We start from the raw sequence: 14,214 nt of genomic DNA on the forward strand, positions 1-14,214 counted from the left end.
TAACTGAGAAAAATGCATTATTATTTCTTTAGGGACAGACAGACAGTCAGATACAGGCAATAGGACCAATGAAAAGGTGTCAAAAAATTCATTTTGAAGAAAAAAAGAGAGATAGAAGCAGAAAGGCATGAGGAGAGGGAAGAGAGGAAGACGCAGCAGTAGTCCACTGACTTTTCTGCAAACCAAGGTATGTGTATTACATGCAGAGACCAGAGGGAGGTTAAAACAAAAACACATCAGGAGGTTTAAATGTACTGAATGTATCAGGATACAGTATACAGTATTATTACCTTCAATGTAGGGCAAGTTACACTAATTCACTGTTTATATGTATTTAAATGTGCCACCCCTCTCTAAGTCTGTGCCCCAGTCCGGCCCCCCCATGAAAAATTCTCTAGACCCGCCCCTGCACGTTAAACGCCGACGATAAACGCGCACGAATAACGTCCCGGTGTGTCAAGACCTTAAGTAGTAAGACAATCTTAATCTATATTTTATTATCAATATTATTATGCAGTCTTTTTATTTTGGTGAAAAAACCCACCACGAGCAATTGTACAATATGAAAATTAAACAGCAACATAATATGTCTTACAGTAACTTGTTTTTTTTTCTTTTTACAGCAAGATCGTGTGTCTAGGTAAAACCTTTCATTCTTTGTCCGAAACTATAATTTTTTAAATATAATTTCTGATTGACATTTGCATGACATCACCTACCTGATGATTTATGTTTATAAATAACTGTTTAATATAAGGTCTGATGATTTATTACTGTATTTGCTGGATGGTAGCAGATCAGACTCCAGTGGCATTGACGCCCCATCAGACAGACTGACAGCTCGGGGTTACACACGTCGAGAGAACAGACTCGCCTCCTTGACCAAAACTGAGGATGACTCCATTAGCAAAGACTATAAGAAGGTCAGGATGAATTTAATCAGCAAAACTGATGTTACGTATTATATAAATTGTATTAAATTAGTTTGTACGCCATCTTAATTTGAAAGTTACTTTACGTTTGTTGATATGCACCTGACATTTTCTCTAAAATACGACCCGACAGCCCTAACCCTAAACAGTATTATAAGCTTACCATTTGAATTGCGGTACAAGGTAAGGAAACAGTTTTGGTTACTGATTGTTTATTTACCTTTGTAACCCAAAAAAGTTTTGCCTACTATATAACACATACTGTATATTTAAATGGCTCATACAGCCCAATATTGTTGGGAAAGTGACAACTAGCCCAAGTCTCCATTTAAATCTGCCCTGTCCGGGAAACCCCCTAGAGGTTTGCTTGTGACCAACGACAGGAAAGAAACTCCCAGTGGAAATGTTAATTTAACCAGCTAGACAAACTGTATGCGTTTGTTTCATTTTCATCAGATGTATGAGGACGCTCTGTCTGAGAACGAGAAGCTGAAGTCTCGCCTGGAGGACAGCAAACAGGAACTCTCCAAAATCCGCTCGCAGCTTGACAGAGTCGCACAGGTGAGGGAGATACTCGGTCGATGTGGAGTGAAAGAAAGATAATCTGTGGTTTTAATCAGTATGGCCATCATCTGCCAAGAAGTTCAGACTGTGTTTAAACAACAGCACACGCTTGCCCTCTGCGTCCCGTCGGGCTCCTGGGGATCTGGCTTAGTACGGCTGATAGCATCTGTAAAGTATTATGATCTGTAAAAGCAAATAATACACTGTAGGTAGCAGCCAATTAGAAGCGGCATGAACCATAAAATAATAAATGAAATAAAGATGACGTTTTATATTTATAGTGTTTATTGTTTCACAGTGATTTATGCTTTTTTTCTCATTTTTTTTCTTCTCATTAATCGTGTGTTTCAGAGACAGGACAGAATATCAGAGAGATCGACTGTATTTGAATCAGAGAAAAAGGTATAAATTTCATCATTATAAACAGTATAATCCTTAATGACACTCCCATATATCAGTTTCTATGCATTTCTCTATTACTGATATGCCTCCTTCATGCTATTTGGTTCAGATCTTTATATGATTCTCATTGATTTTGTTTATACACAAAATAAAGATGATTTATGAAGCCATACAATGTTTGAATTGAGGGGGGGCTGAGGTGGTCCCGGACCTCCTATACTGTAAGCATTGAGGGACCCCCTATAAAGCACAAAAGCTAGGGGCCCCCCCACATAATTGGAACCCTGATGCCATAGACAAACATCCAAAGAACCTTTCTGTTTCAAAAGTTTTTTTGAGAATTTTTTTTCTTTCGATTATAAAACATTTATAAAAAAAAGTTTATTATATGGCATCACTTTGAAGAACCTTCATTTTTATAAGACATGCAATTTGCTTTTTAATTTGTAATAATATTTCATAAATAAATATATTGATAGAGGTTTAATTTTAAATATAGCAATAAGATTTTTGTCCCCTTGTGTAGGAAAAGAAAGCTTTGGAGAAGAAAGTCTCTGGCATGGAAGAAGAACTTAAGGTATTTTAGTAGATGAAGTTAATGTGGTTGTTATTTTCAGTTAAATGTAGTTCAGCTGCCTGAAGTTGTTGACTTTCAAATGCATGTTCAAACATGCTAACCTCAGCATTTAGCTTTGATGAACTTACAAATAACAGATGAAAGGTTAAATCATTGCACAAATTGATTGTCACATTGATGCTTGGTCAACGTCCCTCAGCGTCAGTTTTGAACATTCAGTGTACCCCTTTGTCATTGTTTTTTGATGTTTAGGGTCATTCATTGCTTTCAATGAGAAACTTTTTGTGGCCATACAAGAACTGGGCACGTTAAGGGCAAGGGTGGGGTTTGGTGCTCCAAATTAACTTTTAAACACTGTAAAAAAATTGTTAGTTCACCTTAAAAAAATTGCCATAAAACTTTAAATAAATAAAACAACAAAAAAATGTGTAAAAAATGTTGTGTCAACTAATATTTTTTAAGTTGAATGAACTTAAATTTTTAAGGCAACCAGGTAACTTACTTTTTAAGTTGAACCAGCTTTTTTACAGTGTATAAATATTAATTTAAAAATAATCTAAGTTTACAAACTTGTTAAAATAGTTTGTAAAATATTAGTTTCAACTAATTAAATATGACTTAATTTGATGCATATGGCAAACAAACAAAAGCAATAAAGTACCATGCATGTCACAAAACAATGCCAAAGCGCGATGCCGTGACACGGTGACCAAACGGCAATACTTTAAAACCTCAATATGACGAGTTTGGAGTGAGAATGTGTTGTTTGTAAATCCCACGCCTGTTTAAACCCATGTTAGCCAACTCTGCCAGTCGTTCATATCACACACCAATGCCAATACAATCACTATCAATGCCTTTAGCGTAACTCAACAACACTCCACTCAGCAACAACCATAGCATCTCACAAAAAAGCGCCCTAGTTTCAGCTACACCAGGCCACACTGAATCCAGCAAAGAGACGTGGCCCGGCTTTTGTTCAGCATTCCAGCAGTAATTGCACATAGCTGGCATTATGAGAGGCCAAAAAGAGTGTGGTGCCAAAAATACAATAGCCCAAATCAGTGTAAGAGGGAAGAGATATCTGCAATAACAATAAGAAGTCTGGTTCATGGGGTAATTGCTCTAAATTTCAATTGCGATAAGGTTTGGACTAGACAGCTCATTTCATACTTTGATTAGTTGATAACATTTGACAGAGTTATATAAATGATACTGCCATTCAGGGTACACATACACAGATACAGTACAGTATAGTGGCAGCAATTTACTGTAATTGCTGGAGGTCATTACTGTAAGTCACTGTTTAGATGGTTAAAATGGCTTCGGCTTTCTGAATTCCAATTTTAGTTACACAACAGTTATTTTACATATTTGCATAAACCTGCATAAAATGTTTTGTGATTTACTGTTTTTTACATAACATCATCCTACATAACATACAGAATGTCGTGAAAATATAACTTTGATATCTGTAATATTGACTGATTAAGGTCATGTAAAAAAATTAAATTGCTTTGAAATCAATGATTTAAATCAAACTTTAATGCTCCTAAACTCTGATCATTAGGTTAGAATTAGTCTGGATTTCCCAGACAGGGTCACATTTTTTGCATTTGGCAGACACTTTTATCCAAAGGTATACGTGTTATCAGTATGTTTTTTCCCTGGGAATAAACCCATGACCTTTGTACTGCTTCTGCAATGCTCTACAAATTGAGCCGCAGGAACACAAAGTTAACTCTTTCCCCGCCATTGACGAGATATCTCGTCAATTAAGAGAAAACGCTTCCCCGCCAATGACGAGATTTTCCGTCTTTCTGCAATACCGCTATTATCCACCAGGTGGCGCCCTTCCGCAACTTTTTAAAACCGGAAGTATTGCCCTATGGCAAGCTGCTGCATGTCCGTGTCTGTTTTAAAGATCGCTCTGAATGGGATCTCTATGAAAAGTCCGTCATAAAAATGGAATTATTTCTGCTTTTTGCTCAAAATATGGTGTTTTTGCAGAAACCTACCCATATTCAAAAGCTGATTACAAAAGAACCACTCAAGGAAGATGAAATGGTTTTTTTTGTTTGAAAGCAGAGGGTCTGTTCTTTCATTTGGTATATTGTATGTTTATATATTTAAAGAAGAACATTTTCTGGAAGGCATTAAACTTTGGTGAAAATCATGAAAAACGCTGGCTGGCAACTTTTTTTAAAAACGCTGGCGGTGAAAGAGTTAAACTTTACGTATATTGTTGAATATTGTTTCATTGCCAGCTATTGTCACCTTAAATCTCCAACTCTTATTGACAAATTTATCAAAGATCACTCCAACTCTTATTGACAAATTTATCAAAGATCATGCGTGAACAAAGCCAACTACTGTCCATCATATTCATTCTTTGATATTCTGCTTATTGTACTTGTTTGATCAGTGATGTCACTATTGCCCCAGCAGACACCCTCAGTGAGGTTTGGCTATCAGCCCTGAGCTGACCTCAGCTGGACTGGGTGAAAAGGGGTGAGTGCTTTGCCCATGTGCCTTCTCACACAAGCTATTTTCTCATGGAAGTGCAGCACAGCAGTGTTAGCAGATTACAGTAGATTACAGTAATTTAGGTTTTATGTAGGTTTACTATAAATCTCCTTAGTTACTTAAATCTGATAATATTAAAGAGCCACACAGATCCAAAATCGAAACTAACCTTTATTGCAGTGTGTCGTGTAGCTGTCCATCAATGTAAACAACGTGTAAAGTAGTTGAACCAAAAAGTGCACGATTAATAAAGTTATTGGCTTCTAAAGCAGGGAGTCGACTCTGAATCGCTGAAACGAGTCGTTATATGGATTGAATCTCCAGCCTGTCTTTATCCACGTCACACGAACGCATCCACGTCACATGAGATACTAATCTCCGCCTACAGCCTTGCCCGGGAGAAACGAAAACTATGACCCGCCCACAGCTAGTTAGTGTGTGAGTGTAAACATCAGCTCACGCTGTGTTTTCAGCTTGTGTTGTTTTCACTACCAAAGGAGACTTTTTCAAGGAGGGATATACTAAACGTGTCTGGCTGTGAAGAATCAGTGGTTAAAATAAATTTTTATCGGAGGGATTTAGATGTTTGGCAATGAAAGATGGTTCAGTACCCACTTTATTTGGAACAACATGCGTCTCCTAACCACAACCTGTAAGTATGATTATAGCTACATACTTGCTTAAAAGAGTGTAAAATGTCTATATTCGTTTTTATTGCTTGGATTAATGATGAATGATATCGTTGTTTAAACTCTAATTTATATACTGTCAGAGTCACGATAGCAAGCGGTTTTGCTATGACCCGGTTAGTTTACATTAATGCATAAATGAGTGTAAAATTGTTAGTTTCAATCGTTGTTTGTATTGTTTGGATTAATGATGAATGATGTTGTGTGTTTAAACTGTTAGTTTACTGTCAGAGAGTCACGTTAGCAAATGGCTAACGCATGCTCATTTACGGTTTTGTAATGACCCGGATAGTTTACATAAATGCTCAAATGAGTGTAAAATGTTAGTTTTAATCGTCGTTGTTATTGCTTGGATTAATGATGAATGATTTGTATTGATGTTGATAATGTCTTCTCAGTAAATCATGTTAGCACTAGGTCAATACATGTTGCATTGTTGTTGGTCTGTGCCACCGATCTGTGGTCTGTGAGACTGATCTGTGATCTGTGCAAAGACACTGTGTCAGTTGACCAATCAGAGCAGAGTAGGCTACTGAAAGGTGGGGTTTAGGCAGACTGAGTCGTTGAACGGCTTCACACGAATCATTTGGGGATCTCTGAGAAATGGGGTAATTTTTAATTTATATTTTGAGAAAATTACAGTGTTTTTTGACCTCGCATGCATTTAAACCTGTTGTCCGGGACTTATAAACAGTGATAGGATGCTTAAAATTGTCATCTTACTGGCTCTTTAAGAAATGCCATTAAAGGGATAGTTTGGCCAAAAATGATATTAAACCCATGATTTACTCTACCCCAAGCTGTCCGAGTTGCATATGTCCATAGTTTTTCAGACAAACACATTTTCGGATATTTTAGAAAATATTTTAGATATTTCAGTTGATTAAATGTAATGTTACGGGGTCCACCCATAGTCCACGACCTTCAAGTCCAAAAAAGTGCGTCTATCCTTCACAAATTAAATCCAAACGGCTCCCAGATGATAAACAAAGGTCTTCTGATGGTAATCCGTGCGGTGTTGTTGTAGAAATATCCATATTTAAAACTTTATTAACGAAAATAAATACCTTCCGGTAGCGGCGCCATCTTAGTCGCGTCCGCATTACTCTCTCCTGAATACAGTGGAGTCTAAGATGGCGGCGCTACCGGAAGGTATTTATTTTAGTTAATAAAGTTTTAAATATGGATATTTCTACAACAACACCGCACGGATTACCCAAAAAAACAAAAAATGTTGATCCAGGATCACATCCTACTTGGTGAAATCACGGCGACCGTGGTGAGAAACATGCTGTCTAACATATAGGTATATATGTTACATATAGCTGCCATTAGAAAGTAACTGTAAGCAGTGAGAGCTTACAAGGTTTGTAAGCTACTGAGAAAACAGCACACAGCAGCAAGAACATCTCAACGCTATCAAGAATCCTTATTTTGACACATTTAGTCAGGGCTGGCAGCAAAAGCAGTCACACTGGCTTATTCATAGCCACGCCCACCTCTGTTGCAGTGAGTCATTCTGAGATTGTGAGCGTTCTTTGTACTGTAAAGTGAAGGAGATACAAACCGTTGCTAGATGCCTTGAAGTATTTTGTCAGTCGACGACCTGATTCCAGATCTATTAAGCTGTGAAAATATGTTTGGGTGGTTTTGTCGCAGTACGGCATCAAGCCTCAGGATTTCCCTACATGCTAGTACAGGATGAGGTTGACCAGAAATGCCTCATGCAATTGTGGTGAAAAGTACCACCTCACTTAGTATATGGGTTTGTCTTAATATACAGTACAAGTGACAGTGAAGTTAAATTCAGGCTTGGTTTCCTTTTTGAATGACAGTTCCATGTGCATTTACCTGATTATATTTGCATGTTCAGCCAATCCAATCTCACAGGAATTCGTACAATTTTGCTATTTTGTTTGAATTCATTCGATCTTATTTGTACATTTTAGTGATGTTGGGTTTAGGGGCAAGGCTTCATTAATGCTTTCTTCAATAATCAAGTGACATTGCCCAGCTAAAGTCAGTTTTGGTCATTTACCATTTTTTACATAACAACGTTTATACAATCAGCTGGGTTCTGATCCTCGTACTTCATAGGTGCTGCTGTGTCATATGTAGATCTAGAATTCATTTACCTTTTTCCCCACCACTAACAAGTTTTTACGGTAATCTGTAATTCTACTATTATCCACTAGATGTATAATCAATAAAAAAACTGAAGCAAAAACTAATTTAATACATTTTAAACTCCATGTATGTTTTGATAATCGTTGTTTTTGGTAATTTGGTATTTTTGAAGAATTATTTCGACAACTACCAGTTTTTTAAAAATGTTTTTAAAATAGGGTGGTTATCTAATCAGAAGTTAAAGCTGTTCCTGAAATTACAGTGATGATGAAAAATATTTGCACAGAAATAAGAACTCGCCATTGACCAGGGCTGCGTTTCCCAAAAGCATTGTAAGCCTAAGTAGATCGCTAAACCAATTGTATGAATCCTCTTAGACTCTCGGGCTGTTTTCCAAAAAACTTAGTAACTAAAGTAGTATTTGAATTTTTTTGTAGATCTACGAGCACTTTGAAGTCATCGTTAAATCATATGTGCATCGTACGATGAGAGCACCTGCAGGACAATCTCCAAATTGCAACTTGACTTCTGTGCAATGACGATAATGTAATGTTTTTAAATATATTATATTTATGGATATTTAAATTCATTTAATTTTTTAATTCAAGTTAGAAATCAAAATGAAACAACTGAATATAAATAAATTAAAAAGGAAAACGTATTTGGCACAATTTAGCTTTAAACCGTAATTTATTCTCTTACTGCAATGACCTAAGGTTGTGCTCAATGTAAACATGCGGCATGCATATTCAAATGCTGGTAAAGTAACATTTCTACTACACAGAAAGTCATAATAATAAATAAACAATAAAATAATAATAATAATAAAGTAAACAAGTAATAATAATTTAAACAATAATATATACTGCAAAAGGCATTGCATTGGGATGAGTCCTAACTAAATGTAAAAAAGATAATTTCACTGTATGCACAAATTATTTAAACATTTAATTAGTCATTGAACAATATTAAAAAAAAATATTGCATGCACTTTGGGTGAAATCATTAGGCAAAACATGTGAAAAACAAGGTAACCAGTTGCCAGCAATGCTGTAATTTCAACAGAAATATTTTACAGTGTAGCCCTGAATGTCGCTCGTGCGATTATATATTATGGTATAGAAAAGAAGTTCATTAAACAAATGATGCAAAAATCATCAGGTGTTTCTGTAGTGAATACAAAGACAAACAATGCTTGTCAAGCCAAGTTCCAGTATGTTTCAGCGAAATAGCTTAAAACATATTGGCCCTTATTTATCATTCTTGTGTAGAAACGGGCGTATATGTTGGCGTACGATTATGCTTACACTCCTCTCACCGCCTGATTTATGAAGCTGTGCGTACCTCTGAAATTCAGGTGTACGCAATATCTGCCCTTCATAAATGCGGCGGCTGAAAACGATCGTCATTAGAATAACAAGCCCATATAAATTCAAGTCTCCACCTCCCCCACACCCTCATTTTACGACACTGACACATGGAAGACGGCAAAGACGAGAAACCAGGGAAGTGGAAAGAAACAAAATTGTTTTATTTGGGAGTTTAAAGAGCGGGATTAAAGACACATTAATAATTGCATGACATTTTGTAATATTTGTATTATTATTTTTATTATTAATGACGCTTAATTGATATTTAGAAGAATAATTATTTATTATTATTATTATTTACTGTTGCCTACATCTAAATTATATGTCTGCTTAATGGTTCGGTTAAGTTTTTTTTAAATAATATTTTAAAATGATGTAGTAACTTCTGTAGTGTGTTTTTCTGTATTTACATTGTTTGTTAGCTAAGATCCAGTTTGATACGGAGCACCGGATATAATTCAAATTAACAATTTGTTTCCACGACATCCACATGTTTTACTAGACTAATTCATAATTTGAAGTAATAATAATTGTAATAGTAATGAAGAAATATTATAATAATTAATTCCAAGGAACAAACTGTTGAATATTGGGAACGAATTTTATATTTATGGCCATACTTTAAACTAAATAAGAAAAAGAAGTGTTCATAATGTAGCATAAAAGATCATTCGTGGCCATGATTTTGTCCGCATATCATCATGATCGGATTTATGGCTCCATTCAACACAAGCATTTTACCTTACCTATTCATGTGTAGCTATTTATTTATCATCGAATAGTATGTAACTAGCTTACCTTTTGATGCATTATTACCATGTTTTCGTAGCACATCCTTGTGCTTTCTTTCAATGTGCAGCTTCAGATTCCAGGATGAATATTTGCTTACTTTTACAGTCTCTCCGCACTTCTTTTCAATGTTTTCTTCCTGTCCAATCTTAACTTTGATTTTTACTTTACATTTATGTAGAAGGCTTGAATTCCATAACTTATTGCTAGACGTTTTTACAGATTCTCGAACTAGCAAATTATTAAAGGGCGTTCTGGGTTCAACGAGCGGTGCTGAGCGAGCGGAATTTTTAGAGAGGCGCTTTGATGGAATATTACCGCACCGCTCAAGGCTCCGCTCCGATCCGCTCACATGCTTTGCCCTGAAACGTCAGGTAAAGCGCCCATGCTCTCAACTGAAGGAATACATATGCCTACAAATCAAATGCTTTGGTAAAGTCTCACAAATTAAACATTGAAGTACATGTTGCATAAAAATAAACACTGAAGTTTATAATTACTATGTTTTTGTTTTTTTACAGTGGGTCATAATATATCATATATTTTCATTTGTCAGTGCGTTTTGTGGTGTTAGGAATTGTTTGCGCATTTCTGCACTAACTCAGAATGTGCGTACACCACCTCCTGAGCTGGCGTAGGATTTGAGCGTGCCGTACGCCAACGTCCATATTGATAAATCTCAAAGTCACCGTGGTTTTGGGTGTACGCCAGGTGTACGCTGGAAATTTGGTGTACGTACTTTTGATAAATGAGGGCCACTGTCAATAAAATCATTAATGTCAATATTTTTATGTTATAAATTAAAGTATTGTATCTTGAAGGCTTAGTTTATAATATATCATTTACAGCAAAAAAAAACAATGTACAAATTTTATTTATTTTTATTGTCATTTCTTTTTGATAAATTTTATCCGGGATTTCACAGGTAGTGTCTCTTTTGTTTGTTTTTTCGATTCATAATACGAATGACAAAATACTTACGAATTTCTGCATAAATCAGACTGTGCCTTATTTCGTAAAAATGTAAAAGGGGTTAAACAATTTGTCAGACGAAAATGTAAGTTGTTGTAGGTGGTGCGAGTTATTGCGTTTTGATGAATTATTACGAAGTCAAACACTTTTCTTTGGAATGATTGCACAATGTTTTATGAACAATAAGACTATGAATGAAAGTAACTATTAAAAAAAGTAAATAGTCAATTTTCATTCCATATTAACATTTTTAAAGGGATAGTTCATTCTGTTATCATTTACTGACTCTAATGTTGTTTCAAGCCTGTATGAATTTCTAAAGAACACAAAGGAAGATATTTTAAGGTATGTTTGTAACCAGTGTTCAATCATAATCATATCATAATCACAATCATAATGCTAATAATCAACCAGTTAATAGTGAGAATTGTAAACTTAAATCATGTTAAATCCACTATTGTATTATAGTATATATAATTGTTTTAGAGTCCATACACAGTATTTAGTTACATCAGAAGTAACTGTAAATAGATTACAAGAAAAATAAGAGTAATCCCTTACTTCACTTTTTTGAGGGGAAAGTAATTTAATTACTTATTACTTAGTAAGTTACACCCAACACCGGTTGTAATTGAAACAAGCAGAGGCACCATTGACTTCCATAGTACTATAAAAGAATGGAAGTCAATGGGGCTTCTGATCGGTTTGGTCACAAACATTCCTCAACATATCTTCCTTTGTGTTCATCAGAACAAAGAAATTTATACAACAACATGAGTGTGACATAACTAATACTAGTACACTAATTCACTTCTCTTTTTGAACCTCCTTTAATGTTTCTTAACACTCCTATTCTGTCTCTCTTGCAAAATATCTGGACCTTTCTATATCTCCAGACCATTCCTGCTCTGGCTCGACTACAGGCTCTCCGTCAGAGAAACGAGCACCTCCTAATGGAGAACAAAGCCATGCTCCGCACCCTCTCCTGCCTCAATCAGACGACCTCTCTCCCTGAGACGGAGGATCTCTAATCCTCCCTCCCTCTCTCTCTCTTTCTGTGTGTCTTTTTTTCTTTCTTTTCGTTGCACCCTATCGTCCTCTTCCTCCACCCCTTTGCTGCACACCACCCAGGCAGGTTTCTTTCATTTGTTTCGGTTGTTTTTAAGTGTGAATCATTTGTTTGTTTCTCGTTTCTCTCTCCCTGTCTCTCTCATGTGTCTGTCTGGTGAAGGGCAACCCCTCACATTCCTCCTGCAGGCGCTCACTTTGAACATATTTATAACTCCTCCAAACCCATGACCAAACGCCTCCAACGTCCAAATCAAATCACTGCCAGAGAGCTTTTAGATTCTTGTGTCTGTGAATACATCTGCTGATTATTTTTAAAACTACTTGACGTGTACTCTACTGTAGGCCTTCATATGGCTTTGTGTCTATACTGACAGAGTAAAGAAAATAATGAAATCTTTTTTCTGATTATATGAAAAAGGTTTGCTTTTCTAACTTTAAAAGCTTTCCCAGTGTCTTTACTTAAGACATTTTCCACGAATCAAGGTTTAGGGCTTCAGATTTTGGCTTCAGTAATTTTGGATTGAATGAGCTTGACAAAGACAGTCAGTTTTTTACATTTGTTGTAATGAGATGGTCTATCGTGTTTGTGACCTCTTGTTCGTGTTTGTGACCTCTTGTTTCTCCTCAAATACACTGAAGCTGATCACACACTCGCATGCCAATCCTGTGCCAGATGTCACTCAAACTGTACTGTTATGAAGAATAGTTCACCTTGAAAGGAATATTAACCCTTTTTTACTCACCCTCAAACTATCCTAGCAGTGGTGGGCCGTGACTTCTTTTCTGAAATGTGTTGTCATGTGTGTGGCTCGTCATGTCAAAATACACTCACCTAAAGGATTATTAGGAATACTAATACTGTGTTTACCCTTTCGCCATCAGAACTGCCTTAATTCTACGTGGCATTGATTCAACAAGGTGCTGAACGCATTATTTAGAAATGTTGATAGGATAGTATCTTGGAGTTGATGGAGATTTGTGGGATGCACATCCAGGGCACGAAGATCCCATTCCACCGCATCCCAAAGATTCTATAATGGGTTGAGATCTGGTGACTGTGGGGGCCATTTTAGTACAGTGAACTCATTGTCATGTTCAAGAAACCAATTTGAAATTATTTGTGTCATGGTGCATTATCCTGCTGGAAGTAGCCATCAGAGGATGAGTAAATTGTGGTCATAAAGGGATGGACATGGTCAGAAACAATGCTCAGGTAGGTTGTGGCATTTAAACGATGCCCAATTGGCACTAAGGGGCCTAAAGTGTGCCAAGAAAACATCCCCCACACCATTACACCACCACCAGCAGCCTGCACAGTGGTAACAAGGCATGATGGATCCATGTTCTCATTCTGTTTACGCCAAATTCTGACTCAACCATCTGAATGTCTCAACAGAAATTGAGACTCATCAGACCAGGCAACACTTTTTCAGTCTTCAACTGTCCAATTTTGGTGAGCTTGTGCAAATTGTAGCCTCTTTTTCCTTTTTAGTGGAGATGAGTGGTACCCGGTGGGGTCTTCTGCTGTTGTAGCCCATCCGCCTCAAGGTTGTGCGTGTTGTGGCTTCACAAATGCTTTGCTGCATACCTCGGTTGTAACGAGTGGTTATTTCAGTCAAAGTTGCTCTTCTATCAGCTTGAATCAGTCGGCCCATTCTCGTCTGACCTCAAGCATCAACAAGGCATTTTCGCCCACAGATCTGCCACATACTGGATGTTTTTCCCTTTTCACACCATTCTTTGTAAACCCTAGAAATGGTTGTGCGTAAAAATCCCAGTAACTGAGCAGATTATGAAATACTCTGACATTCAGTTTTGTAGTTCAGGAGATTGTCTTGACCAGGACCACACCCCTAAATGCATTGAAGCAACTGCCATGTGATTGGTTGATTAGATAATTGCATTAATGAGAATTTGAACAGGTGTTCCTAATAATCCTTTTGGTGAGTGTATGTGCATTGCGTGTCATGTCAAATAAGTGCCTGCTGCATACGCATCAAAAGGGTTTATGGATAAAAGAGATGCTTGTGTTTGCTAGATACTCAATTAATCTCATGTGTATTTAGAGTTTAGTGTCAAGTGAGTGTCTTGCGGTCTCTTTTATCATGAACTCTTTCAACGTGTATGCATATTTTGACATGACACGTGATGCACATAGGTTCCTATGATGCACCGAACACATATTTTAACATGAT

At 36.6% G+C, this 14,214-nt stretch overlaps 1 protein-coding gene across 8 annotated transcripts in view; it reads left to right on the forward strand.

Annotated features, from left to right (window-relative positions):
• Positions 1-14,214, forward strand: part of ppp1r12b (protein phosphatase 1, regulatory subunit 12B) — a 73,449-nt gene that overhangs the window by 55,765 nt on the left and 3,470 nt on the right. For 2 of the 8 annotated variants that reach the window (XM_065286353.2, XM_073812965.1), the window contains 6 exons: positions 624-640; positions 794-923; positions 1,389-1,493; positions 1,848-1,898; positions 2,425-2,475; positions 11,845-12,079. In XM_065286353.2, the coding sequence (XP_065142425.1) occupies positions 624-640; positions 794-923; positions 1,389-1,493; positions 1,848-1,898; positions 2,425-2,475; positions 11,845-11,979 (489 nt within the window). In that variant the 3' untranslated portion in view covers positions 11,980-12,079. Of the gene's footprint in view, positions 1-623; positions 641-793; positions 924-1,388; positions 1,494-1,847; positions 1,899-2,424; positions 2,476-4,920; positions 4,987-11,844; positions 12,080-14,214 lie in introns of those variants that run through there. The other 6 variants (XM_065286357.2, XM_065286359.2, XM_065286356.2 and 3 more) reach the window with 6 other exon arrangements.

This window comes from Paramisgurnus dabryanus, chromosome 21, assembly GCF_030506205.2.
Source record: "Paramisgurnus dabryanus chromosome 21, PD_genome_1.1, whole genome shotgun sequence".
Taxonomy (NCBI): domain Eukaryota; kingdom Metazoa; phylum Chordata; class Actinopteri; order Cypriniformes; family Cobitidae; genus Paramisgurnus; species Paramisgurnus dabryanus.